Source organism: Macrobrachium nipponense, chromosome 32 (genome assembly GCF_015104395.2).
Source record: "Macrobrachium nipponense isolate FS-2020 chromosome 32, ASM1510439v2, whole genome shotgun sequence".
NCBI lineage: Eukaryota > Metazoa > Arthropoda > Malacostraca > Decapoda > Palaemonidae > Macrobrachium > Macrobrachium nipponense.
In genome coordinates, this window is record NC_061094.1 from 71,557,394 (window position 1) to 71,585,203 (window position 27,810).

The 27,810-nt window shown below is 38.9% G+C and overlaps 2 protein-coding genes and 1 long non-coding RNA gene across 3 annotated transcripts; all 3 read left to right on the forward strand.

The window, feature by feature from the left end:
• The first annotated feature begins 268 nt into the window (after positions 1–268).
• LOC135207603 (uncharacterized) lies at positions 269–4,391 on the forward strand. Its single transcript, XM_064239474.1, has 2 exons — positions 269–347; positions 2,195–4,391. The coding sequence occupies exons 1-2, from the start codon at positions 338–340 to the stop codon at positions 3,214–3,216; spliced, it is 1,032 nt and encodes a 343-aa protein (XP_064095544.1). The 5' UTR covers positions 269–337; the 3' UTR covers positions 3,217–4,391.
• Positions 4,392–6,895: 2,504 nt separating this feature from the next.
• LOC135207604 (uncharacterized) lies at positions 6,896–9,417 on the forward strand. The gene is made up of 2 exons (XR_010313000.1): positions 6,896–8,203; positions 8,640–9,417. It is a non-coding gene; the product is annotated as an uncharacterized LOC135207604 (long non-coding RNA).
• A 2,846-nt stretch (positions 9,418–12,263) lies between these two features.
• On the forward strand, positions 12,264–27,520 carry LOC135207605 (uncharacterized). The gene is made up of 2 exons (XM_064239475.1): positions 12,264–12,664; positions 24,337–27,520. Exon 2 carries the CDS (start codon positions 24,397–24,399, stop codon positions 27,337–27,339), a length of 2,943 nt encoding a protein of 980 aa, XP_064095545.1. The 5' UTR covers positions 12,264–12,664; positions 24,337–24,396; the 3' UTR covers positions 27,340–27,520.
• The last annotated feature ends 290 nt before the right edge of the window (positions 27,521–27,810 follow it).

Below are 27,810 nucleotides of genomic sequence, written 5' to 3' on the forward strand. Positions count from 1 at the left end.
GCTAGAGGGCTGCAATTTGGTATGTTTGATGATTGGAGGGTGGATGATCAACATACCAATTTGCAGCCATGTAGCCTTGGTAGTTTTCAAGAGCTGAGGGCGGACAGGGAGAAGTCGTACGGACAGACAAATAGCCATCCCAAAGAAAGCCGCCGTTTCAGAGCTATGTGCCCACCGCGGTTTTTTCTTTTTCTTTTTTTTTTATTTTAGTACGTTGGTTACAAGATGACTGCCAGCATTAATCAAAAGAATACCGGATGTTTTTTAAACGAAGCACAGAGATAAAACCACTGTGCATCTATCCCAAATTTTAACCTCATTTTTTTCATCGACAACGATGGAGCAAGGTGAGTTTTTAAGAGCTTCCAGTTTTCTTCTTCTTCTTTTTTTTATAGTGGGAACTTACCGCAGTCTTTTATAGGCCTGTCCACGCTAGAAGCCATTGTTCGGAAACAAAGTCTGCAAACTGAAAACAGTTTCTTGGAAACATGTCTGCAAACAGCTTGGAAATTTTGTGCAGATAATGATTCTTGTCCAGACCTCAGTTGGGATGACTTCTATTGCAGTAGAGCCTCTGTATTTGGCTTGACAGTTTTTATTTTTTTTTATTTTTTTTATTTTATACATTCGAGGAGGGATAATGAGAGAAGGAAAAAGAGATGAGTGAGGAAGTTTGTAGGAAAAAAAAATAAAAGGAGCGTGTCATGCTGACTTGCTTCTGGCGGAATTGAAAATAGATGGAAAAAGGTGTTAAGAGTTTCGTTCGAATGTATAGGTACATGTGTACATAGATATATAATTATATACATGTGCACGTCAACCTATGTAAATATGTGCATGTACATATGTAAATATGAATACGTACTTAAGTATGTGCACGTACCAGTGGGTATATGTGCTATATGTACATGGGCATATATCCATAAGTATAAGAGTAGCCTACATATGTATTTATCTGCGCACATATATATATGCACATATATACATGTATATATATACATATATATATATATATATATATATATATATATATATATATATTGTCGTAGAGCTCTACGACAGCATAAAATATCGCATGTTTTAGCGATAGATCATCAACGTGTATAATATATATACATTATACATGTGTATATATAATACATATACACACAGAAACAACAAATGTTTTGAATTCTAGATTGGAAACAAATGTACGGTAAAAGGTGTTTTCAAACCGTTTGTAAACTTTGTTTCCAAACTATTTCCTAGTGTGGACAGGCCTTAAAGCTGTAAATTTATTAAAGGTTCTGAATCCAACATCCGTAGAGCGTCTTGGCTCAGACTGAATCATTGTGCATATTTTAAAACATTATTCTGGCTCTGCCGGGGCGCCATTGCAGCTCAAACAATACTGGGGTAACCCTGTCCCTAGGCGCAGCAACACACTATCAGTCTTGCCACTCTATTCAGTATATTTCTTTAAGTTGTCTCTTAGATAGGAGTTATGACAAAAGCTGCAATAGTCCACTCTCTTTTTGACACAACCACAAGTATTTTGATTTATAGAACACCCGTCAAGATGTGTCCTTTTTTTTCTCTTATCAAAAGGCAAATATTTCCAAGATTATGGCCAGGAACCCTTACAGCATTATTGATTTTAGAGTTGAGAGCCCAAGCTCTGTCAGCTGTCAGAGCTGTATTACTATAGTAGAATCACATCAACCATGCATTTGATGTCTAAGGCCAGTCCCTTACGACGCTCCTGATTGGCTGTTGATAAGCCAAGCACAGCGCTGGAAACACTCAGTCTCTCTCTCTCGAGAGAGGTGGAATATAGATCCTACCCATGTGAACTCTTGAGAGAGACTGAGAGTTTCCAGCCCTGTGATTGGCTTATCAGCAGCCAATCAGGAGCATCGTAAGGGACTGGCCTAGACATCAAATTCATGGCTGATGTGAATCTATTAAAGTGTATTAATATTCAGCCGAAAATCGCCTAGTCTTCTCAAGTTATTTTCTTGACTACTAACATAAATTCAGGTCTGTCCTCGCTATGTCTGTTTTTACTCTGGCGAAAATGCACTTAAAAGTGGCCGGTACCTTGACGATAACTGGTTGAATGTAACATGTCTGAGTAACATCGTTATATTTTGCATAAGTAATTGACCATCCTTATGAAAGCTTACTGAAAAACTCACATTTCTCTCACAAACAGCATTGAGACATAAATTAGAGAAACCACACGAGTTAGAGATACAGCAAAAGTCACCACTGGCGTCGGGGGAAGGGACATCACAGGAGTCACGACAGGAACCAGAGAAGTTAGTCACGAGAAAAGATTCGAAAAAGACTGTAAAGGTGAAATTTGGAACTTGGAATGTTGGTAGCATGAAGTTGAAAAATGATGGTGAGATTGTTGTTCCCAACGGAGGAAGGTCATTAAATATGACTAAGTTCATGGAGAATAAGGAGCTTAAGGCTCTAAGTGTGCAAGAGACTAAATTGGTTGGGGAAGGTGAAGTAATACTGGATGAAGAATTTGGGGGGGAATATAAAATGTACTACATAGGGGAAAGTACAAGGAAAAATGGGGTAGGAATTATTCTCCATTCAGATCTGCAGAAGAATGTCAAGGTCGACCGTGTCAGTGACAGGCTCATAGTATTAACTTTTATGAAATATGATAAAGTATGGCATATCATCTCTGCATATGCCCCTCACCAAGGGCATTCGGCAGCTGTTAAGAGAAAGTTTATGGAGGAATTAGAGGAATATGTAAGACTTTTTCCAGAAAGTGACATAATAGTTTTATGTGGAGACATGAATGCCCATGTAGGTGAGAGTTCTGATGGGTATGAAGGCGTACATGGAGGAAGTGGTTTTGGAATAAGAAACCCGGAAGGTGGAAGATTGTTGAAATTAGCAAAAACTTTGAATATGGCGGTCGTGAATACATACTTTGAGAAAGAAGGAAGGTATCGGATAACATACAAAAATAATAAAAATGAGACACAAACTGATCATATTTTGCTTGGGAAGGACCACCTGGGATTCATTGAGGATTGTGAGGCTATTCCAGATGGATTTGATGAAATTCTACAACATAAACTGTTAGTGGCAGAGTTTTTGGTTAAAAACGACAATGAAGGGGAGGATCAGAACCTCTTCGATTTTTCGGATAAAAACAACAATGTAGGGGAGGATCAGAACCTGGATGAAAACAACAATGAATGGTAGGATCAGAACCGTGTCGATTTTTCGGATAAAAACAACAATGAATGGGAGGATCAGAACCTCGTCGATTTTTCGGATGAAAACAACAATGTAGGGGAGGATCATAACTTCGTCTCTAATTGATAGCCAATGTATCTAAACAACGGACTTCAAAGTCCTGCCGAACTAGCACACATTCAACTTCCACCATGTGATTTCCTTGGCTGCCTTTCTGTGCGCGCGTGTGTGTGTTCCGCCTCGTTATTTATGTATTGAATTAAGTATTTTTCTTTAGGTTTTTCCCCTGAATCAACTTTAGTATCGGGTATATGGGTATGAGTATTGGTGTGGTACAGGTATGGATGTGGTATGGATATGGGTAGAGATATGGTAAGGATGTTGGTATGGGTGATAGAGGTCTTATTCTTTCTTTGGATATTTTCCCACTTCTATGTGGGGGACAATGTTTCTAACAGCTTTCCTCCACCTGCATCACTCTCCTCCCTACATATGTCTGTCTCATTACTTCTCCTCACATGGCCACACCACTGCAATCTTCTTTCCTGGTCCTTCTTTGATAGTTCTACGACTTTAGTAGTTCCTCTTATTCTTTCATTTTTAATCCTGTCCATTTTTGTTACTGCACACATCCACCCATACCAATATCCATAGTCATACAATACCCATATCTGTACCATACCCATACCTGTACCAATATCCATACCCGTATCCTGAGCCTTTTCATCTCTACCACAGCGATGCCGTTTTTTTTTGTTTTTTTCACAACATTGGCTTTTAGCAGTGTTACCATAAGCAATTCTTCTGATTATTTTTTTACGTTATTTATGATTTAATGGTTAGAATCAGGAAAATTTACTGATTAGAATGGGTATTTTCCGATGTAGAATTATTTTCTGTGACGTGAAAAAACTGCACATCACTAGCTTAGCATAAAGTATTTTTGACGAAGAAAAATAAAGGATTTCAATCAAATTCATTTCTATAAATAAGCAGGATATATTTTATAACTTTATTTTCATTATAAAACATAAAAAGGCAAAGTGAATATATTTCTTTTGGAACGGAGGTGCACTGACATGGCTTGTGAATACTACTATCGCAACTTCATTTTTGGCTGGTGCAGTATATCTGCTTTTGTGTTTCCCTTTGCCGATTCTCATTAGCTTGCTTCTCGGACTAGTTGTTTATATAAACATGCTTATATGAATATGAGTATGTGTATGGTATATGTATGTATAAGTTTTTTACTCTTGTTTGCACTCACGAAATGCGAAGTTATATTTCTATGACGGATATCCATTTTTATCATAATTTTAAAATCGCCTGTATTTATTTAGTTTATAAAATCATCAACATAAATATTCATGTCAAACCAATTTCATTATAGCGCTGAATAATCCCTATGGATTCCAGTGCTTGGCTTCTCGCCTAAATTTCATATTCCATTCCATTCCATTATGGGTTTTGTTTTGAAATTTTGTTTCCCATAACAAGAAAATCAAATGCGGTGCGATGAAGGACCCAGTTCACGACTGGCAGCCGCGTTTAAACAGGGAGTCCTTCAGCTGACCCCACCTCCTGTGGTCCCCCGTGCAGAGTAGCCATTGATAAAGGGTCATAAAGGTAAGTAATGGAGCATCTAACAAAATTAACTTTTCGCAAGATTGCAAGTTTAGGAAGTTCAGTAACCTACAAGATGGACATAGTTCCGCCGCTGTCGGGAGAAGGACAAGAAAAGTTAATTATGATGAACCTAAGGGAGAAAGGGCAAAAAGGGCTTCAGATGGAAGAGAGAAGACTTCATACCAGAAATGAAAATTTACTCTTAGTATTCACCTGAAGAAATTTTCAATCTCTGTCCCTTTTAAGTCAAAGGGGCATTTGGATGCAAACGGTATGGAATCAGAAAACAAAGAGAGTCAGATAATTAAGAAATCTATCCAGACTAGAGACTGCAGTTACCTACTGCTGAGGACCTTGAGCAAGGTAGCATAGGTTTAAGTGCAATTATTGATCAGCCTTGGGAGGAAAGGTATAAATGTATATTTTGTCAGCCCTTAGAAGATAATGTTAGTTGCACTGGAGGTGAACATCTGAAAGTAATATTTTGTCAGCCCTTAGAAGGTAATGCTAGTTACACTGGAGGTGAACATCTGCAGTAATATTTTGTCAGCCCTTAGAAGGTAATGCTAGTTGCACTGGAGGTGAACATCTGCAAGTAATATTTTGTCAGCCCTTAGAAGATAATGCTAGTTGCACTGGAGGTGAACATCTGCAAGTAATATTTTGTCAGCCCTTAGAAGGTAATGCTAGTTGCACTGGAGGTGAACATTGCATGTATCTTTGTCGCTTAGAAGATAATGTTATGCATGGAGGTAACATCTGCAAGTAATATTTTTGTCAGCCTTAGAAGGTAATGCTAGTTGCACTGGAGGTGAAACATCTGCAGTAATATTTTGTCAGCCCTTAGAAGAATAGTTAGTTGCACTGGAGGTGAACATCTGAAAGTAATATTTTGTCAGCCCTTAGAGTAATGCTAGTTACACTGGAGGTGAACATCGCAGTAATATTTGGTCAGCCCTTAGAAGGTAATGTTAGTTGCACTGGAGGTGAACATCTGCAAGTAATATTTTGTCAGCCCTTAGAAGGTAATGTTAGTTGCACTGGAGGTGAACATCTGAAAGTAATATTTTGTCAGCCCTTAGAAGGTAATGCTAGTTACACTGGAGGTGAACATCAAACTGCAAGTAGTATTTTAGGTCTCAGCCCTTAGAAGGTAATGTTAGTTGCACTGGAGGTGAACATCTGAAAGTAATATTTGTTTGTCACCCTTAGAAGGTAATGCTTAGTTTGCACTGGAGGTGAACATCTGCAGTAATATGTTGTCACCCTTAGAAGGTTAATGGTTAAGTTTTGGCACCCTTGGAAATTGTTGCAACACTATTTTGCCCCAAAGTTATATTTGGTCACCCCTTTTAGAAGGTAATGTTAGTTGCACTGGAGGTTGAACATCTGAAAGTAATATTTTGTCACCCCTTAGAAGGTAATGTTAGTTGCACTGGAGGTGAACATCTGAAAGTAATATTTTGTCACCCCTTAGAAGGTAATGTTAGTTGCACTGGAGGTGAACATCTGCAATGTAATATTTTGTCACCTTTAGCCCCAGGTAATGTTTAGTTACTGGAAGTTGAACAATCTGCAAGTAAATTATTTTGTCCACCCCTTAGAAAGGTAATGTTTTGTTTGCACTGGAGGTGAACATCTGAAAGTAATATTTTTGTCACCCCTTAGAAGGTAATGTTTAGTTGCACTGGGGTGAACATCTGCAAAGTAATATTTTGTCAGCCCCCTTAGAAGGTAATGTTTAGTTGCACTGGAGGTGAACATCTGCAAATGTAATATTTTGTCACCCCTTGAGGTCCCTGTTGTTCACTGGAGGTGAACATCTGAAAGTAAATATTTTTGTTCAGCTTAGAATGGTAGGGTTAAGTTTTGCACTGGAGCTGAACATCTGAAAGTAATATTTTGTCAGCCCGTTAGAAGATAATGCTAGTTGCACTGGAGGTGAACATCTGCATGTATGTCAGCCCCCCTTAGAAGGTAATGCTAGTTAACACTGGAGGTTGAACATCCTGCATGTAATAATTTTGTCACTAAGAGTAATTGCTAGCTGGAGGTGAACATCTGCAAGTAATATTTTGTCAGCCCTTAGATTAGAAGGTAATGTTAGTTTGCACTGGAGGTGAACATCTGAAAGTAATATTTTGTCAGCCCTTAGAAGGTAATGTTAGTTGCACTGGAGGTGAACATCTGCAAGTAATATTTTGTCAGCCCTTAGAAGGTAATGCTAGTTGCACTGGAGGTGAACATCTGCATGTAATATTTTGTCAGCCCTTAGAAGGTAATGCTAGTTACACTGGAGGTGAACATCTGCATGTAATATTTTGTCAGCCCTTAGAAGATAATGCTAGTTGCACTGGAGGTGAACATCTGCATGTAATATTTTGTCAGCCCTTAGAAGATAATGCTAGTTGCACTGGAGGTGAACATCTGCAAGTAATATTTTGTCAGCCCTTAGAAGGTAATGTTAGTTGCACTGGAGGTGAACATCTGCAAATAATATTTTGTCAGCCCTTAGAAGATAATGCTAGTTGTACTGGAGGTGAACATCTGCAAGTAATATTTTGTCAGCCCTTAGAAGGTAATGCTAGTTGGACTGGAGGTGAACATCTGCAAGTAATATTTCGTCAGCCCTTAGAAGATAATGCTAGTTGTACTGGAGGTGAACATCTGCAAGTAATTTTCAAGTAGTGGACAAAAATACTTTTATATCGACAACTATTTCAGGAAAAAAATCCCCTGGATCTTGAAAGTAGCACTGCCAAAACCACAGGGAGTGCTGATATAGAACTAGACCCTGATCCTGCAGAAGGGCGCCTGCAGTGTGTAGTGACAGCACAAGGTTCAGAGAGGTACTCTGAGCCCAACAAGATCTCCTCCCCTTCAAACAGTTCAAGGTATGAGTTTTCAATTCCTTTTAATCAAATAATAGAGAAGACTGATAAAATCTGGCCATACAAACCATGGAAAAGGCAATATAATTATGATGCTCCTCCATCTGATGAGGAAGTGGAGGAAGGATGGAAAAGGCTAAATTGTCTTCTGCATGGAGAGAAAAGAACATTTATAACAGAAATATCCTTAAGGGAAATTTGGTCATGAAAATTAAGATAATCTACAAAAAAACTGTATCATAAAGAGACCCACGATGATACGCATGAACCAACGATGGTGACGAATCAAGGAAACAATACTCAGAAATCGTTAAAAAGAGCTGACCAATCTAAGAATTATTCTTATTTCCTTGAAAGGCAGAAGGTGGAGGGAGGAGCCGTAAAGATCAGAAAGAAAATGGAGGTGACGGATGAAAATCAACTCATATTTAAGATCAAGATAAATGCTACAAGATGGATTAAGGATGGTTGCCCAGGTTTGTAGAACACCGGTTAATAGGAACTTTAGGAATGGCTAGTACTTGCTTGTGGTAAGCGTGGCAAAATTTTAACAAAGTTCAATGTATTGAATAACTTTCTCACCTCACTCATTGCTTTAACATATCCTTGTTAACTATAGATGTTTTAATAAAACTTGAGTCTTTGTACCCAGGGAGCATCATATGACTAATGTTTGACCTAGAGAAGACACATGGCACTGCTTGGAGACCTGCTATTCTCAAAATTCATTTTTGTGAACTAAGAGAAAATTGGCCATTCTTTAATCAGGGATTTTATTGCATTAAAAAAAACAAGTCTATGATTTCCAGGGGGCCAAGAATTGGCCCAGTTATAATGGAGAATTTCAGACCCAAACTTTTCCAATTTTTCAGTGTATGATAAATATTTAATGAATAATAGTTATATTTTCAGATGAAAGTTTCCGGTATGGGGTTAGTGCCATTAGTGCACTGCAATATAGGAAGGTTACCATTCAAGATTTTCCTTGTTCTGGACAATGCCATAAAACACCCACGTACATTAGGACTGCATTCCTCTCTCCAAACGCCACAAATTTGTTGCACCTACACCACCAGGGAATCATCAAGACTTTTGAGTTTCACTTCCTCCACTTGACTTTAGCACACCTGGTTCAGAAGACAAATCAAGAAACACTAGTATGCTTGAGTACTGGAAGGCCTTCACCATTAAGGACTGCTATTTTGTGGGAAAAGATTCCTCTGAGGTGCTTGAGCGTGCAGTGTGGCAGAAACTATGTCCCCAGTTTGTGCACGATTTCACCGGCTTCAGCATCGAGGAGAATGTGTCATCGGCAAGCAATCAAGGAAAGTCCGGCGAAGGTCAGAGAAAAGCAGGCTTCACTGACTTTCAGGGTGAGGTCTTTGATGAACTCCCGATATCTCACCGTGAGGAGCTGTTTAATGGAGACCTAATGGAATAGAATAGTGAAAGGAAATGAGGCAAATGACAAAGCTGCAGCATTTCTTTTATGCGAGTAAACCGAAATAAAAGGGAAACACTGTAAGTAAGTGGACTGCAGGTGGAATAGGGTTTGTTTTAGGGTTTCACTGTATATATATATATTATTTTTTCAGTGTTTTTGTACTGTATTCTTGTATACAGTAAAATTTAATTGTATTACTTAATATTAACTATAATATAATCTCAAAATAAATGTTATCAAATGATGTCCACCCGCTTTTGGTTCACCCTACATTACAGTATATATATGTATATATATATATATATATATATATATATATATATTATTATATATATATATATATATATATATATATATATACACACATATATATATATATATATATATATATATATATAAAGTGTGTTTGCATGTGTGTAAATATGAATAATTATACTGTATTTAGATAACTTTCTTATCAATCATAACCAGATATCCCAACTTCGTTGTAGGCCTATTTTGAATAAAACGAAAGTAAAATCTTAGCTTTTGTTTTGGCATTATTCTCAGTGTGAAATATGGTAAGAAATAAATTGTGATTCCTGGATTTCTTTCACTTTTCTCATTACATTTTCCATTAGTTGCCACCGATCGTAAACTGTGCTAATCCAGCTTTAACCCTCATCGTAGAGAAGTTAGAGCAGTGTTAATCTTATTAGCAATAAACAGCCCCATTAGTTAAAATAAGTATAAGTATGCTAAAAGAAAGTGCCATTGCTGGATAATTTTAGCCTTTACGCCCACAAATCTCAAATTCATGATGATTTTTTCAGAACATCCCACGAATGAAGAAAACAAGACTTGCTTGTTGGGTGGTTGAGACAGATTTTGAAATGTTGTTTTATCGGCCAATTAAAGGGTGAAGAATTCTCATTGGTCTAGCCTGTAGAATGCTAATCCTCTTTCGGTTATGAAATACCTCTTTCACATTACTTAGAGCTTCATATTATTTCTCTGGAATCGGGAATGATTCCTGACGTGGAAGTTGCTTATACTGTAGTGCGCTTCCGTGCCGTAGCTGTAACAGACTGAGAGCTGGTTAAGTGTTGAAAGGTGATGTATTTGTGTTTTTGACTTGAAAGTTAAGGGAAAGGTTATGCAAAAGACAATACTACAGCTTAAGACGACCTTTGAATTATTTTGAGAGTTCTTGATAACTATACTCTGTTTTTTTCCATCTGTCCATCCGCCTGTGGTGTTTGCGCATGGTAACACTGCGTCCCGGGCTTTAAATAATGTCCTATTTCGAATATTAACGGTGTAATTCGCATACAGTAAATTATTAAAACACTTTTCAGTTGCAAATGGGCACCCAGATATCCTTTTATTTGCCTAAAACTTACACATAGCGTAACTATTTAAAGCTCGGGACGCAGTGTTACCATGCGAAAACACCGCAGGCGGATGGACAGATGGTAGAAAACAGAGTATACTGCAAGTGACGGTGGATATGCAACGAGTGGACACCATTGCGACGTTCTATAGATTGACGTCATAGGTCCCAGTGCTTGGCCTTTGGCCTAAACTCTATATCAGGGGTCTCCAAACTTTTCAATGTAAGGGCCACATTATATATTTCCCACATTTATGCGGGCCAAAGGAAAAAAAAAAAAAAAAAAAAATAAGTCCCAGTAATTTAACTTCCTCAAATATTAGTGTATAAACATGGAAAAATTAAAACATATCTTGTTGGAAAAAATCAGGGTAAATTAAATAGATTCCTGCCTTTAGTTTTATGCAACCAAATTAGTGTGACGAATGATACTGACGTTTTGACTTCAAAATTTCATTGAAATCAGGTTCCAGATTAGATGAGCCAATTGTAAGAATTGATTTCAAATAATCATTAGACAAATTTGCTCAATAGTTAGATTTTACATACTTCATTTTGGAAAATGTTTGTTCACACAAGTATGTTGTACCAAAAATGGACACAAAACTACAAGCAAACTTTATCAAATTTGGAAACTGGTCTGGCTGCAGGCATTTACAAAACTCAATCAGATTTCCTTCTCTATATTTATCTTTCAGTCTGTCATCTGCCTGGAGATCAATAATTTCCATTTGAAATTGAGTTGGAAGATTTTCAACATTGCAGTCAAATGGATTATGAAAGAGCCTGATTTCATTTCCTTTGGCATCAAGGTCAGCAAATCGCTCCTGAAACTGTTGTTTCAAATCTGAAATTATTTCATTTGCAAATGAAGAAGGAAATTCAACTTTACTTTCTGCATGAAATTTTTCACAGCATAGAAAATGAGCAAAATTCTTAACTTTCACCTGGCCTTCAAGTAGCGCAAGTTTTGTTCTGAATGCCTTGACTTGAACAAAGTAGTCACTGATCAAATTTGTTTTGCCTTGCAACTTCAGATTCAATTGATTCATATGACCTGTCATATCTGCAAAAAATGCCAATTTCCAAATCCATTCACATTCTGATAATAAGAGGTTTATTTTTCTCTGTGAGAAATAAATCAATTTCTAATCTGAGCTCAAAGAAATGCAGCAAAACCTTTCCACAACTAAGCCATCTAACTGCTTTGAATAATTCAGCGATGCCAGTGGTGCGATAATTATTTTTTCAAGGCCACCACACAGGGATTTGTTTGGCGGGCCGGATGTGGCCCGCGGGCCATAGTTTGGAGAGCCCTGCTCTATATGCAACGAAACTGATTGGTATTTATTATTCCTGGGTTCACCATACTGATATGAAATGGACTGTACGATCTCGATAGACTCCTGTTCTTGGTCCTAGGCTAGAACAATAGAGGGTTTGATCTGACGCCATATTTCAGCTTCTGTAGAAGAAATATTGTGATGACGTCCGATGTCAATAATGTAATGGAATACATTAAAGACATCGGAATATTTTATGACATTCAGTTGTTGTAGCAGAGGTAATGTATTGTTTTTAAAAGGTAGTTTTACGTTTGCTTTGATTTTCAGTCGCAGTTTCTCTATTCTTATTGTGATTTTGAGTAACCCATTCCATTGAGCACCTCAGTGGCGGCCTGCTTTGCTGGCACTTATAGCGGTGGCAGAGCGACGATCATGTGTCTAAATTTAACCTTGAATAAAATAAAAACTACTGAGGCTAGAGGGCTGCAATTTGGTGGGTGGACAATCGACATGACAATTTGCAGCCCTATAACTGAGGGCGTACGGAAAAAGTGCGGCCGGACAGACAAACAGCCATCGCAATAGTTTGCTTTTACTGAAAACTAAGCTGGCCCGAAGGATTAGGTATTTTTTACGTGACTAGCGCGACTTATTCGGTTACCAAGAGGACGGCCAGCATTACTCAGCAGGATACCGGACGCATCCTGCGAAAGAAGGCGATAAAAGCACTGCGCATCTGCGCCTCTCCATCAGTTGCTGCTCGATCCCAAAGGTCTCGAGGTGACCAACTCTTCCTTCAAAACCTGCGCAGTAGGTCATGTCCTGTTTGTCTAAGGTAAGTTTTTTCTCCACTTTCTCACTCACCGAAAGCGCTCTTCAGGAGACCCGCAATTTGATTGGTCATATAAACTTGATAGTGGCCGGAGTTTTGCATACATACAAATTATTTTAAAAGGAGTTTTGCATGTGTACAAATTAATTTACATTGAGTTTTGTATGCGCACAAATTATTTTTAAAGGAGTTTTGCATACGTACAAATGATTTTAAAAGGAGTTTTGCATGCGTACAAATTATTTTAAAAAGAGTTTTGCATGTGTACAAAGTAATTTACACGGAGTTTTGCATGCGTACAAATTATTTTAAAAGAAGTTTTGCATGTGTACAAATTATTTTTAAAGGAGTTTTGCATACGTACAAATGATTTTAAAAGGAGGTTTGCATGCGTACAAATTATTTTTAAAGGAGTTCTGCATACCTACAAATGATTTTAAAAGGAGGTTTGCATGTGTACAAATTATTTTTAAAGGAGTTTTGCATGCGTACAAATTAATTCACATGGAGTTTTGAATGCGTACAAATTAATTTCAAAGATAGGCCCGCTTAGGATTGCACATAACAACACAGAATTACACAAAATACGCTAATATATATTGACTTTCTTTAAGTGACTTGGAGGGAACAAGACAGTTTACAGTTTGAGAAACATCATCTAAGACCCAGGTTATTACACATGCCTTATATGCGGAATACATGCACTCACACGCACACTCATATATATATATATATATATATATATATATATATATATATATATATATATATATATATATATATATATATATATATGAGTGTGCTTGTATGCGTGTTTCCGAAGATATGACAAGAGCACGGTAACTCAGTCCAAGCAATTTTCCCAATATAAAAATTGTTTTCTTGGCGTCCAATTTATGTTTACACACACGCACACACATATATATATATCTTATATGTATACAATATTTATGAATATAGTAATATATTCTCATATATATATATATATATATATATATATATATATATATATACATATATATATAACTGAATCACGAAAGTTTGGAACGTGATAAATCGCAAGATCTTTCGACTCAGCGTCCTTTACCTAGCAGACAAACTGACTTACATGAGAAATTGAGAGTACAGGAAAGGTCGTATAAGTGACTGATAAGGATTATAGGAAGATTAGTACCTAGAATCTAACACACCTTTAGAATGAGTAACCTTTCCAAACAAGCATAAACATGGGTACAATTTAAGAACAAAAAGATTAAGTCCAACTGCTCAGACACAGGGACAAGACAATTCAAGGATTACACAGAGCGGCAGCTGACCACATTTAGATCTTTTGGTAAACAAAAACTTATTCACAAAGCATATTAAGCATACATATACAAAGAAAATGTCTCTAAGGCAACTAATTTGTATTTAAGTCTGTAATTATATCTTTGAGGTCATTCTTAAACATGCTACAAATACAAGGGTCTAAATGAAATAGGCCACGACTAATATTAAAATTACAATGGGAAGTAAGTTGTATTATGGCAGATTCTAAAAGATTTCGTGATAAGACATCTTTTGATCTTGCAATTACTGAACTACCACTCCAATTTATCCGGTGGTAGTTTTCACTTAAATGAATGAATATTGCATTAGATGTTTGCCCAGTTTTGACAGAATATTTATGCTGTTTTAATCTTACTTCTAAGCCCTTGCTCGACTGTCCGAGATAAAAGAAGGGGAAGTCCATATATGGAATTTTATATATTATGTTGTTGCTTTCCCTGGGGTCATTTTTTATTAATATTCCTTTTAATGTGTTATTATAGGAAAAAACAAGGTTGACCTTAAAGGCTTTTAACAATGATTTACTGGTTTCAAATCCGTTAAAATAAGGCAAACTGAGAATGTTTTTAGAATTTTCTTTCTCCATGTTACTTACACTATAAAACTTTTTGTGGGCTTTATTATAGCAAATATTTAATATATGTGAAGGATAACATAAATCTTTCCCTATTTTTCTTATGTATTCAGTTTCTTGATCCAAATATTGGGGACTGACAGTGCGCAATGCTCGTAAAAACATAGAAGAAAAAATTGATATTTTGATGTTAAGATGGTGGCCTGAATAAAAATGAACATAAGTTAAGTTGTTGGTAGGTTTCCTATAAATACTGAATTTACATTGAAATGGTTCTCTATGTATCAAAACATCTAAGAAAGGGAGGCAATTGTCTTTTTCCCATTATAGAGTAAACTTAATCGATAGTACCTGTTTATTTAATTTAGAGAGTAAATCATTTACATCAATACCAGCAGGCAGAACAGCTAAAGTATCATCAACATATCTATACCACTTTACAGGAATATAAATGATATTAGGTAAATAGCGTTTTTCAAAGAATTCCACGTACAAGTTTGAGAGGAGTGGTGGTAAAGGGTTGTCCATTGTCATGCCAAATATTTGTTGATAAAATTCACCATTGAATATAAACTCACAATCTCAAATGCACAACCTAGTGAGTGAAATAATGTGACTTACAGGTAGAGGTAATTCATGCTGAGTTAGTTCCTTACTAAGATATTCTAAAATAGAGTCTATAGGGACTTTAGTAAAAAGAGAACATACATCAAAACTAACTAATCTATTAGTGGGACAAAGAGTAATTTTGTTTAATTTATCAACCAAATCTAGAGAATTATATGTATATATATATTAATAATATATATATACTATATATCTATATATATTTATATTATATATATATAGATATATATATATATATATATATATATATCTATATATATTTATATATATATATATATATGAATATATATATATCATATATATATATATATATATATATATATATATATATATATATATATATATATTATATATATATATATATATTATATATATATATATATATAGATATATAAATATATATATATATATATATTGTTACGTATATAGCGGCCTTGAGAGAGGCTAGATACGTAAACGGAAGTAATTTAGGGATTCAAGAGGGAATTGCTTTAACTTACCGTAAGCTGAAAGTTATTATTAATTTCTTTAGAGGGAAGGTTGCCAGAAAACTCAGCTCGTTACTTAAACAACTATTATTTACAAAAGGCCCGTGCTGGCCTGGAGAAAATGAATGCTATTGGCCCCCACGTTGGGGCTTAGACTCACTCACAAGTGGGTAGCTGGCTAAAGTGTGACTAATCCGAGCTGGTTTCATAAAACTTGGGTAATGCACACTTGCGGGCAGAGAGACGGCACGTGACTCATTGGAATCTGGGAAAAGAATCCCAGATTAAACAAGATAAAAGGAAAAATTACTTCTTGCTTTGACTAATTAATTCTCTAATACTGGGGAGAAGGAACTTTTAAGGTTTCACTGAAGCATGCAATGACTCCATTGGTCTGGGACGATCACACAAGGGGAAGCATGCGGCCATGAGGCAGTGAGAGGGAACAAAAGGATGAATTCCTTTTGTTGCTGGAAATTGAATTGGGAGAATGAGGATCAAAATTATAATAGGTGATAAGGGACTGGCAATATGTGTTTCACAAGACGTACCTGGATGTCGTGTTCAGTGGCTCTTTGTAGAAAAGCATGGCCCCCTTTGTCTGAGGCCTGGGTCATCGGCGCGCCACTCACACCCTGGGTAGGCCTAACAGGAAGGCAGGTAATTTGACCTCTGTCCGAGATCACGTCTCGCAGCCGACTGAGACAGAATTCAGTTGGGTTGCTTGGGGGTTGGAGGTCAGCTTAACCCCCCACGATCAAGGCAATCCTGGAAAACAAGCATACAGCCAGCAGAGGGGTCACAGGAAAGAGAGCTTAAGGTATAGGTCTAAGAAGTACCAATCTGCCTACACCCTTCCCTTTTGAGATACGTCCCTACAGCTGATAAAAGACTCTTTTCCCCCAACTGGGGAAACTTCCTATCTCTAGCTGGCGGGTTTTGGGTTTCCCGCGGTTACTAAAAATCAGCTGATAGATTTCTAAAGAATGGCTGCCGTTTTCCAAATCAAATTATTTAGTTAATTGCGGGGTAGACGAACGATCTATAAACGTCACAGCTCCCCCTGTTAAGAAGGCATTCACTCCCTTTCGGGTGTGAAGGTCTTGGCTTAAATAAATTGATCGCTCGACTACCCCGTTCTCCTATTCCAATTTGAAGAAGTTTTTTTTTGAGCAGGGATACAGCTAACTACAGTGGCCTACCTAACTTATAGGCAAAGATGCTAAGTGTACTAACTTAATATAGTGATGTAGTCTAGCCTAATAAATAACTACAGGTTGTCTTGTGACGACAGTCTACTCTACCCCTAGATAAGGTTACTTGAAAATTCTACTTGCTACTAACCTAATGCCCTGGTACTAAATCATTAGCCTAACCTACTCAATACATTTAAATGAAGACGCAATCATTCCAGAGTGTGGTACGCACAGCAGTAGTTCAGCGACGGAATTGTAAAAAATACATGATAAGAGGTAATGATGCTTGGGGATGATGAGTGGTTAGTTGACCAGGAGGGAAATGCAATGAGGTAGTTATATTTAAGTGAGGGTTAGTATTACAATGGCTAGGGGTTAGAGGGTTAGTGCTACTGGCAGAGATCAGGCTAGGCTGGCTACCTTCTCTGGGTAGGTGCCAGGATCATTCTGCAAATGAATGTGACACTGTACCTCAGGCACAGGTGTCCAGGAGAGCATGTGGCTCTTGGGTTAGTTTGTTAATGATTGGTTACGTCCCTTCTTCTTCTTCTTCTTATTCCTCCAGGACCTGGCTATACCAGTCCTAGGAGTAGACGGAGGCACCGACTCTGGGGAAAGGCCACAAACGCCGCAGGAGCAGAGGCAGTGGTAGCCTGAGGGATTTCAGGAGAACACCCTACTTCGGTATCTGCAGCAACCGTCGTAGAGGTGGAACCTACTGCAGGGGAGGCCCTCACTTCGGCTGCTGCGACAGCCGTCGTAAGGGGAAAACTCCAGGCTGACTCCTGGTTGGCAGTTCCTGGTTTTCCAGAGGAGGTATGAAGGTTAGGTCTGCCGGAGGTTCATCCTCGGGCAACAGTGGTGAGGGGAAAGAAGACTCATGGACTTTGGGTTGGCCATGGGCTGCGGTAAGCTCCATGCCTGTTGGAGGATCTCCTGTAGGAGGATCCTTGGTTAGGTTAGGCGCCGGCGCTAGCTCAGGGCCAGGCGCAGAGGTCAAGTTCGGTGGTGGCTCTACGTTCCAGGCTGGACGGAGCTTGGCACTGCCCAGTGCTTGCCAAGTGGCACTGGCAGAGAGGTTGAGGTCGACTGGACCTATGACGGGTACCGGAGGTGCAATACCTCTCAGCGTGCCCTTGGAAATGGGAGACAGAGGCTCCGTCTCTTTTGGAAGGCTAAGCCTTGTGGAAAGTGGACATTGTCCGCTGCTGGTAGTCGGCTAGGGCACCTAGGCCAACTCGTGGAGTGCCCTATTACGTTGCAGTTTTGCAACGGAACTGTGAATGGTCAATCTCCCTCCTTGGTAACGGGGGAGACTGTTGGTGGACGTACTTCCTGGAGGAAGTAGAATTTCGATGACTCCGTGCTTTGGAGTGATTTGACATGGGGTTAGGACCCCTAGGCTTCTTGAACGGTGAGGGAGACTTCATGTCTTGCCCTAGGGAGGAGGTCGTAACCTCCTGGAATGTAGCTTGCAACTGCAAGGGTACAAATTCTGGAAAAATGAGGTCTGGTGACCCTCAATTGGACGGTTGGAAGGATCAGCTTGATATGGTTGATACCTTCGATGGTGATTAAATGACGTCTATCGACGTTTGCCCCTCGGGGGATTCGGTCTTCCCGTATCAGGGAGATTTGAGCGCCAGAGTCGTCGTAGGCTCTGACGTGGCTTGGCTGATAATGGCTTTGGAGGGGTGCGACTGTTATAGGGCCCTTAGCTTGGGGTCCTAGTGAAGAAGGATTAGTAACGGCCATTGCGATGGCGGGAATATTGTGATTTGCGCACCCTCCGTAGTTGGCAGACATGTGACCCTTGCGGCCACAGTCTCGCAGAACGTGTTCCAGAACCTCTTCCGTGGCACTGGACGGTAAGGCCGAGATGGCCCCACAGGTTGCGAATCTGTGGAGTCACCAAGGCTGGCAGTGTGCTCTGGCACAGGTGAAAAGTCCTCTCTGGCAGTGATTTGAGGTAGGGAGGTTAAGGAATCCTCCGTGGAATCACTCTCGGAAACAAGTCCGGGGTTAACTGGTGGGCTTACCTCTTCCAAAAGGGAGGAGGTAGGCGGTAAAGGGTAAGAGGCTGAGATGGTGCGGAAGAAATTTCTCGGGCACTGGATCAGGACCAGGCTCGCAAATCGAAAGGATATCCGGCTGACCAGAGACGGCGGGACTAAGAGAGACAGTGGGTGCAGGGCTGGAAGCTGGCAGAGTGGCTTGAGCTAGGATACTCTCCTTACGGGCCTTCTCCCGCTTGATGTCGAGTTCCTTCTCCTTGAGAGCGAGCTCATGCTTTCGCTCCTCTTCCCTTGCCTTCCTTTCTGCTTCTCTGCTTGTCTCTGGTTTTCTCTTACTTTCTTTTCTTGCAGGCTTGCAGCAGCCTGCTGCGTCTTATCCACTGGCAAGTGCTGGTCCAGTGTAACCAGCCTCCTTGCCCAGAGTTATGAGGGCTCCGAGCTTCTCTAGCTCTCTGGCAAAGAAGGCGCGGGAAGCAGGGGAAGACATTTCCCTTAGGCTGCAGTAGAGGCTCGGAGGAAAATGAAAATAATGGCCAGGAAAGGGTACTGAATGGAATAGGAGCCTGTGTGGGAAAGTGGCACTCACTTGGAAATGGGTTCTGCAATGTGGTAATGAAAAGTGAAAAGACTGGGTGCTCGGTGGCACTTTGTGGATGGCACCTTCTGATGAGGTGGAAAAATCGAATGAAGTGTGCGGCGTACGTCACACTTACGGGCGTTCCCAACTTGGGAGACGTTGGAATGGGCTACCTGTAGGTCCAATACAGGTGCACGGCACTTATGAGGAGGCGTTCCTTGGGCAGCACTAGTAGTGCTGGTATTGCGGCGCTTCGGGAGGCGTTCCCTTTGTTGAGTGTTCCGAAGGATCACTGACCCTTGTACATGGACACACTAATTACTGGGGCGTTCCGTAAGGACGGACACGCAGGTTTAATGGCTACCTGTACGGCCTGTACAGGTGCAATGGCCCTTATGGAGGCGTTCCTTGGAGCACTGGTATCGTGCTGGTGTGTCCCGGACACTACATGCAGTATACTTAAATATACTGAAGTGAAATGGCACTGCTCATGGCAGAGTGTAATGGTGGAGGAGAGAAAGTAAAAGGTGGGAGTACTTCAGCAGCCAGTCGATGGACAGTGTCAAGAATTAGTGGCACTGTGAAATGGTAAGACCTGACGTGCACTGGTGGTGGCCAGTCCTAAACTGGTAACGACTTCCCTGTCTGGAAGTAATGAATTTGTGGTGGTACACTGTGCGGTTTGTGCTTGAGGTACACGCAAGTCTTTTGGGATAAAATAATGAACCAGACCACTCGGGCAACGACAGGTAATGGAAATTTTAGAAATGCTCAGTCCCTCGCTGAAGTACTCGATAAATGAAATAAATAAATGTTTGCAAACTGCAATGGACACATGCGCGTACGTATCACGCTGTGTAAATGAGACACAAGAGACTAGAATAAGGTTAATTCGGCATGCTATAATTAATGGTAAGATGTAGTACTCTTGGCTTCGTGAATACTGGGTTCTCTCTCTCTCTCTCTTCTCTCTCTCTCTCTCTCGGAGAGGGTGAAAAATGATATATGAATGAACTCCCTTATATTTGAATTGAACTACTAATGTTCGTTTAATATGACGCAACTTGCGTTAAATGATTTACTTACGTTAACGTGAAACGAAAGAATTGCTTCTGATGACGTTTTATGAAAATGATAACGCGCTCGTGGTGAACGATTTTTACGTTAATGTTAGCGGCTTGCGCTTATGAAATGATTTGCGTTTCAATATGAAATTTTACAAAGACGCGTTTTACGTTAACGATTCTTGTAATTTACTCTACTTTTAAGATTTACGTTAACTTTACGTAAGGACAAGTGAAAAATTACGGTAAGGATTTGAAAACGATGTTAGCAAACAATTGTAAATGAGGTTACGTTAAGTGAAATGAAATTTTCGCTCAGCGCGCGAGTGAGCGATGCGAGGTGAAACACGTGAGGCGAGAAGAGCGGGTTAGCACCACGGTGTGCTAGCATTGATGGCGAATCAGCTGATTCTCTGTAAATGCGAAGGCAATTTACAACACAAAATTCTACTTTCTTATTCAAGACGAATTACGTTAATTTCTCTGGCAGGACGATAGATACTAGTACCGAGATTGATATTATTTACGTTAAAACTTTGAGACTTACGTTACTTTGCTTAAATGGTTTAAATAATTCTGAAAGAGATAACAAACATGGCTGCCGCTGTGAGCGAAAACGAAGGCTGGTTGAGACCGCGCAGGCGCGAAGGTGCTCTAAGCTGAATTCAAGCTGAGAGGTAAGCATTACCAACACTTGGAATGAAAACTAAGTTAAAAATGAATATCCTAACATATCACAGAACAAAAGAAATTGTACACTTCTTTTGCCGTAACTATTAGTAAAACACTCCTAACTAGCTAGGCTTTCTAATACAGCAATAAACCCTGGCAAAGCACTTCCTAGTTTGATCTGGTCCTTTCTGGCATCTATCTGCACACGTGTTAGTGCTCGTCCGACAACAATGCGATTTACAAAATAGAATTCGCTCGGCGCTCTGGCCGTTTCAATATAATAATATTTCTACCTTCACATTTGTTTAACACACTTCTACAATAAAAAATACTTAAACGTACCTTAAGCTAACATTGGTTACAGAATAATCATATTAATGAATGGAATACCTTACCGTGAGTCAGTGTGTCTTCTTTCCCTGCAAGTGTGCTTGATTTACGCTTTGTAAAATAATTTACAGTTTACGTTTTACAACGGATAACGCGATTTACAAGCTTTTTTTTTTTTAAGCAAGCTAGGTTCAATCCAGGCAAGATTCGCCAATTTTACGTATATAGCGGCCTTGAGAGAGGCTAGATACGTAAACGGAAGTAATTTAGGGATTTCAAGAGGGAATTGCTTTAACTTACCGTAAGCTGAAAGTTATTATTAATTTCTTTAGAGGGAAGGTCGCCAGAAAACTCAGCTCGTTACTTAACAACTATTTATTTACAAAAAGGCCCGTGCTGGCCTGGAGAAAATGAATGCTATTGGCCCCCACGTTGGGGCTTAGAATCACTCACAAGTGGGTAGCTGGCTAAAGTGTGACTAATTCGAGCTGGTTTCATAAAACTTGGGTAATGCACACTTGCGGGCAGAGAGACGGCACGTGACTCATGGAATCTGGAAAAGAATCCCAGATTAAACAAGATAAAAGGAAAAATTACTTCTTGCTTTGACTAATTAATTCTCTAATACTGGGGAGAATGAACTTTTAAGGTTTCACTGAAGCATGCAATGACTCCATTGGTCTGGGACGATCACACAAGGGGAAGCATGCGGCCATGAGGCAGTGAGAGGGAACAAAAGGATGAATTCCTTTTGTTGCTGGAAATTGAATTGGGAGAATGATGATCAAATTATAATAGGTGATAAGGGACTGGCAATATGTTGTTTCACAAGACGTACCTGGATGTCGTGTTCAGTGGGCTCTTTGTAGAAAAGCATGGCCCCCTTTGTCTGAGGCCTGGGTCATCGGCGCGCCACTCACACCCTGGGTAGGCCTAACAGGAAGGCAGGTAATTTGACCTCTGTCCGAGATCATGTCTCGCAGCCGACTGAGACAGAATTCAGTTGGGTTGCTTGGGGGTTGGAGGTCAGCTTAACCCCCCACGATCAAGGCAAATCCTGGAAAACAAGCATACAGCCAGCAGAGGGGTCACAGGAAAGAGAGCTTAAGGTATAGGTCTAAGAAGTACCAATCTGCCTACACCCTTCCCTTTTGAGATACGTCCCTACAGCTGATAAAAGACTCTTTTCCCCCAACTGGGGAACTTCCTATCTCTAGCTGGCGGGTTTTGGGTTTCCCCGCGGGTTTACTAAAAATCAGCTGATATTCTAAAGAAATGGCTGCCGTTTTCCAAATCAAATTATTTAGTTAATTGCAGGGTAGACGAACGATCTATAAACGTCACAATATATATATATATATATATAATATATATAGATATATATAATAATTTCTCTCTCTCTCTCTCTTTCTTCTCTTCTCTCTCTCATGCTCCTCTTCTCTTCTCTTCCTCTCTCTCTCGCTATATATATATAATATATATATATATATATATATATATATATATGATATATTAATTTGAGAATCAGAGATGGTTCCAAGTAACGGGGAAAGATCTTAGTGATATATTTCGAAAGTTTATATGAAATTGAGCCATCAGTACTGATAATAGGCCGCATAGGGTTATTTTCTTTGTGTGTTTTGACTAATCCGTACAGGTAAGGTAGCAAAGGAAAAGTTTTATAGTTTAAGTATCACGGAGAAAGAAAATTCTAAGAACATTCTCAGTTTGCCTTATTTTAACGGATTTGAAACCAGTAAATCATTGTTAAAAGCCTTTAAGGTCAACCTTGTTTTTTCCTATAATAACACACTAAAAGGAATGTTAATAAAAAATGGCCCCAGGGAAAGCAACAACATAATATATAAAATTCAATGTAAGGACTGCTCCTCCTTTTATCTCGGACAGTCGAGCAAGGGCTTAAAAGTAAGATTGAAACAGCTTAAATATTCTGTCAAAACTGAGCAAACATCTAAAGCAATATTCATTCATTTAAGTGAAAACAACCACCGGATAAATAGGATTGGTAGTTCAGTAATTACAAGATCAAAAGATGTCTTATCACAAAATCTTTTAGAATCTGCCATAATGCAACTTACTTCCCATAGTAATTTTGATATTAGTCGTGGCCTGTTTCAGTTAGACCCTTGTATTTGCAACATGTTTAAGAATGACCTCAAAGTTATAATTACAGACAAATACAAATTAGTTGCCTTAGAGATATTTTCTTTGTATATGTATGTTTAATATGCTTTCTGAATAAGTTTTCGTTTACCAAAAGATCTAAATGTGGTCAGCTGCCACTCTGTGTAATCCTTGAATTGTCTTGTCCCTGTGTCTGAGCAGTTGGACTTAATCTTTTTGTTCTTAAATTGTACCCATGTTTATGCCTGTTTGGAAAGGTTTCTCATTCTCCAGGTGTATTGGATTCTAGGTACTAATCTTCTTATAATCCCTATCTGTCACTTATACGACTTTTCCTGTACTCTCAATTTCTCAAGTAAGTCAGTTTGTCTGCTAAGTAAAGGACACTGAGTCGAAGATCTTGCAGAAAATCCGTTGTTTATCTTTCCTTCGCAGCTTATACTTTTATATATAGGTATATATATATATATATATTGTCATGATTTATATATATATATTTATATAGTCATGATTTATATATATATATAAATATATTGTCATGATTTATATGATAATTTCCAAGTGGATATTTTTATCTTGTCCGGAACTTTCTCCGGAAGTCGGGAAGACGTCGTCGAGAACACACTTTAATCCAGTTATTTAATTTTTTTATTTTCAGTGTGCTGTTGTGGGCAGATAGCTGTTATCATTACGCAGGCTTATTGAAAACTTATGAACCATGCCTAAAAGAACAGCAAATGAAGGTACTGAGGAGAGAGAGGAAGGCTTAGACCACGGTCGTGAAATAAAGAGGCGGAAGAGTACCGATGACACACCAGAAGAGGAGTCCTTAGGAATGCAAGAGCAACACCCAGATCCAAATGAAGATATTGCACTTCCTCAAATTAATTTAGCCAAGGTGCAGGAACACTACTGTGGCGAAATGACGGAACATTGTAAGTCTTGTGATTCGACAAATTTTAAAGGTGAGAAACTAAAAGACGGGAAATTTAAATCATGTTGTCACAAAGGCAGTGTAGATTTACTATCATTGGATGTACACCCTCATATAGAAAATTTACTCTCTCCTACACATGAGCATTATGAAAACTTTAAAAAACATATACTTTCTTATAATAGTGCCTTAGCCTTTGCCTCATTATGGGCAAAACGTGGCAACATACCCAAAGATGGAGAGATGCCTGAAGATGGAGAGATGCCTGAAGATGGAAAGATGCCCAAAGATGGAGAGATGCCCAAAGATGGAGAGATGCCCAAAGTGGGAGAGAAGCCCAAAGTGGGAGAGAAGCCCAAAAATCCATACTATTGCTACAGAATACAAGGTCAAATGTATCGCTCAGCGTCAAGTTTGCACCCAAAAAAAGATGAAACACCAAAATTTGCGCAAAATTATACACTTGATTCGGAGGCTGCATTGAAGCAAAGAATGAGTATAGAAGCAAACAAAGGCTGTTTGCCTGATTTGATGAAGGAATTGGGATTAGTTTTAAGTGAAAGTCATCCAATTGCAGAAGTATACAAAAAGATGCGAGATTGCGAAGTAGAAGAAGATAAAAGAGCTAAAGCTGAAGGCAGACCTCCTAAGGAAGTCAAAATGTGGATTCATAAAGGTAAAAAAAAAGATGAGCAAGATTCCAAAATAGAAGAAGCTGAGAGAGCTGAAGATAAAGGCAGTCCTCCTAAGGAAGACAAAATGGCGATTCATCAAGGTAAAATGAAAGATGAGCAAGATTCCAAAATAGAAGAAGCTGAGAGAGCTGAAGATAAAGGCAGTCCTCCCAAGGAAGACAAAATGGCGATTCATCAAGGTAAAATAAAGGATGAGCAAGATTCCAAAACAGAAGAAGCTGAGAGAGCTGAAGATAAAGGCAGCCCTCCCAAGGAAGACAAAATGACGATTCATCAAGGTAAAATAAAAGATGAGCAAGATTCCGAAATAGAAGAAGCTGAGAGAGCTGAAGGTGAAGGCAGTCCTCCCAAGGAAGACAAAATGGCGATTCATCAAGGTAAAATGAAAGGTGAATGCTCATATGATGTACTTTTTAAGAACGAAGTTGCGGTTGTATTTACAGGCCATGAACCGCCATTCGAAAAAGATATATGTATTAATTTGGGAGGCGACAAAAAAGATGCAGATAATCATTCGACAAACCCAATATCTTTCCTGAGTCGATATAGTGATCCAATGATATACCCAATTTTATTCCCTTATGGTGATAGAGGATGGATAAAGAATACTCCACTGACGGGTGAAGGTAAAGGTCACCGTAAGTACCAGACTCTCTTGGGATACTATTCATATAGACTTGCAACTCGAAAGGAATTTAACCCCATACTAAGGGCCGGGAGGCTCTTTCAGCAATATTGTGTAGATGCCTATGCTAAAATCGAAAGGCATAGACTCCTGTTTTTTTGGAACAATCAGGATAAAATAAAAAGTCAGTTGTACACTAGTCAAAGGGATTACTTAGAAAACTTAGGTAACCTAGAAAACGATAACTCAAAAAACGATAACTTAGAAAAAGATAACTTAAAAAACGATAAACAAAAAAAAAAAGATGAACAAAAACCGTGCATATTGCCATCCACTTTTCAAGGAGGCCCCAGAGCTCAACGACGAAACTTCCAAGACGCTATGGTAATTGTTGCGAAGTACGGGAACCCAGATTTCTTCATTACATTTACTTGCAATCCCAAATGGAAAGAGATAAAAGATAATCTCGGGAAGGGGATAAAAGCAAATGATCGGCCAGATTTAGTGGCCAGAGTATTTAACCTCAAATTGGAAGAATTCAAGAAGGACTTACTTAAGAGTAACAAACTTGGAGTTGTAGAAGCACACCTTTATGCAATTGAATTTCAGGAACATAGTGGGTTACCACATTGTCACATGCTTCTCTTTTTCGCTAATAAGCATAAGCCAAAAAGTGCTGAAAGTGACGAAAGAGTTTGTACTGAAGTCCCTGACAAGAATTCTAATCCGAGGTTATACGATATAGTAGTAGAACACATGATAAACGGAAATTGTGACAAAAGCGTTGTTCCTTATAATCCGTATTTGTTGCTTAGATACAATGCACATATCAATGTGAAAATCTGTTCTCGTACAAAGGAAATACAACACAAGCTCATCAAGTATCTTTATAAGACCGAAAAAAATGAAAATTCTGAGGATAAAAAGTGTCGGGATGAAATATCGACGTTCATTAATAACAGGAAAATTTATTCTACAGAAGCCATGTGGCGTATCAGAGAATACAGAATGCATGGTAAGTCGCATCCAGTACAGCGTCTGGCAGTTCACCTACCATTAGAGAACGTCGAAACCAAAGCACATGAAACAGCGACTGATAATACTACCCTAACAGCCTGGTTTAAGCTGAACAGCTCGACTCCTGATGCACGCCAACACCTTTATCAAGACATACCAAGTCATTATGTATATCATAAGAAATTAAGCACTTGGATCCCAAGGAAAAAAGGGCACGAAAAGATCCTAAGCCGAATATACGACGTCAGCCCTTCCGATACAGAAAGGTATTGTCTTAGGCTCCTTCTCCTCCATGTGAGAGGGGCACAATCATTTAATGATCTTAGATCCGTCGACGGCGTTTTCTTTAACACATTTAAAGAAGCGGCCCAGAAGCGGGGTCTTCTGTGAGACGACACAGAGCGTATTGTCCAAGAGGATTCTATATAGTGGAACTGCAATGCCCATAACAATTTAAGTGAAGCAAGATGCGATAAAGAAAAATTACAATGTTACAGCTGAATTCAGATGTTTCTGGAAAGAACAACGCAGTTATATATTGTATACAAATATTATAAAAATATATAATGATGCCTTTAATTTACTTAACCTGAAAGAATATATTCTTAAATGGACGGTAAACGGAGTGATGTAGTTAAATGTAATTACTATATATATATAATATATATATATATATATATATATATATATATATATATATATAATATATATATATATATATATATATATATATATATATATATATATATATATAAATTTTTCCAGGATTTCCGTGGGGGGGGGGGGGGGGGGGGGTGGCGCCAGTGCCCCCTCTTGCCCCTATGTGTGGGCGCCAATACAGAGTGGCATAAATGTTTGGGA

Bases quoted from the DNA above. Each gene is read 5' to 3' on its own strand.
- LOC135207605 (XM_064239475.1), top strand. From the start codon at position 24,397: ATGCCTAAAAGAACAGCAAATGAAGGTACTGAGGAGAGAGAGGAAGGC.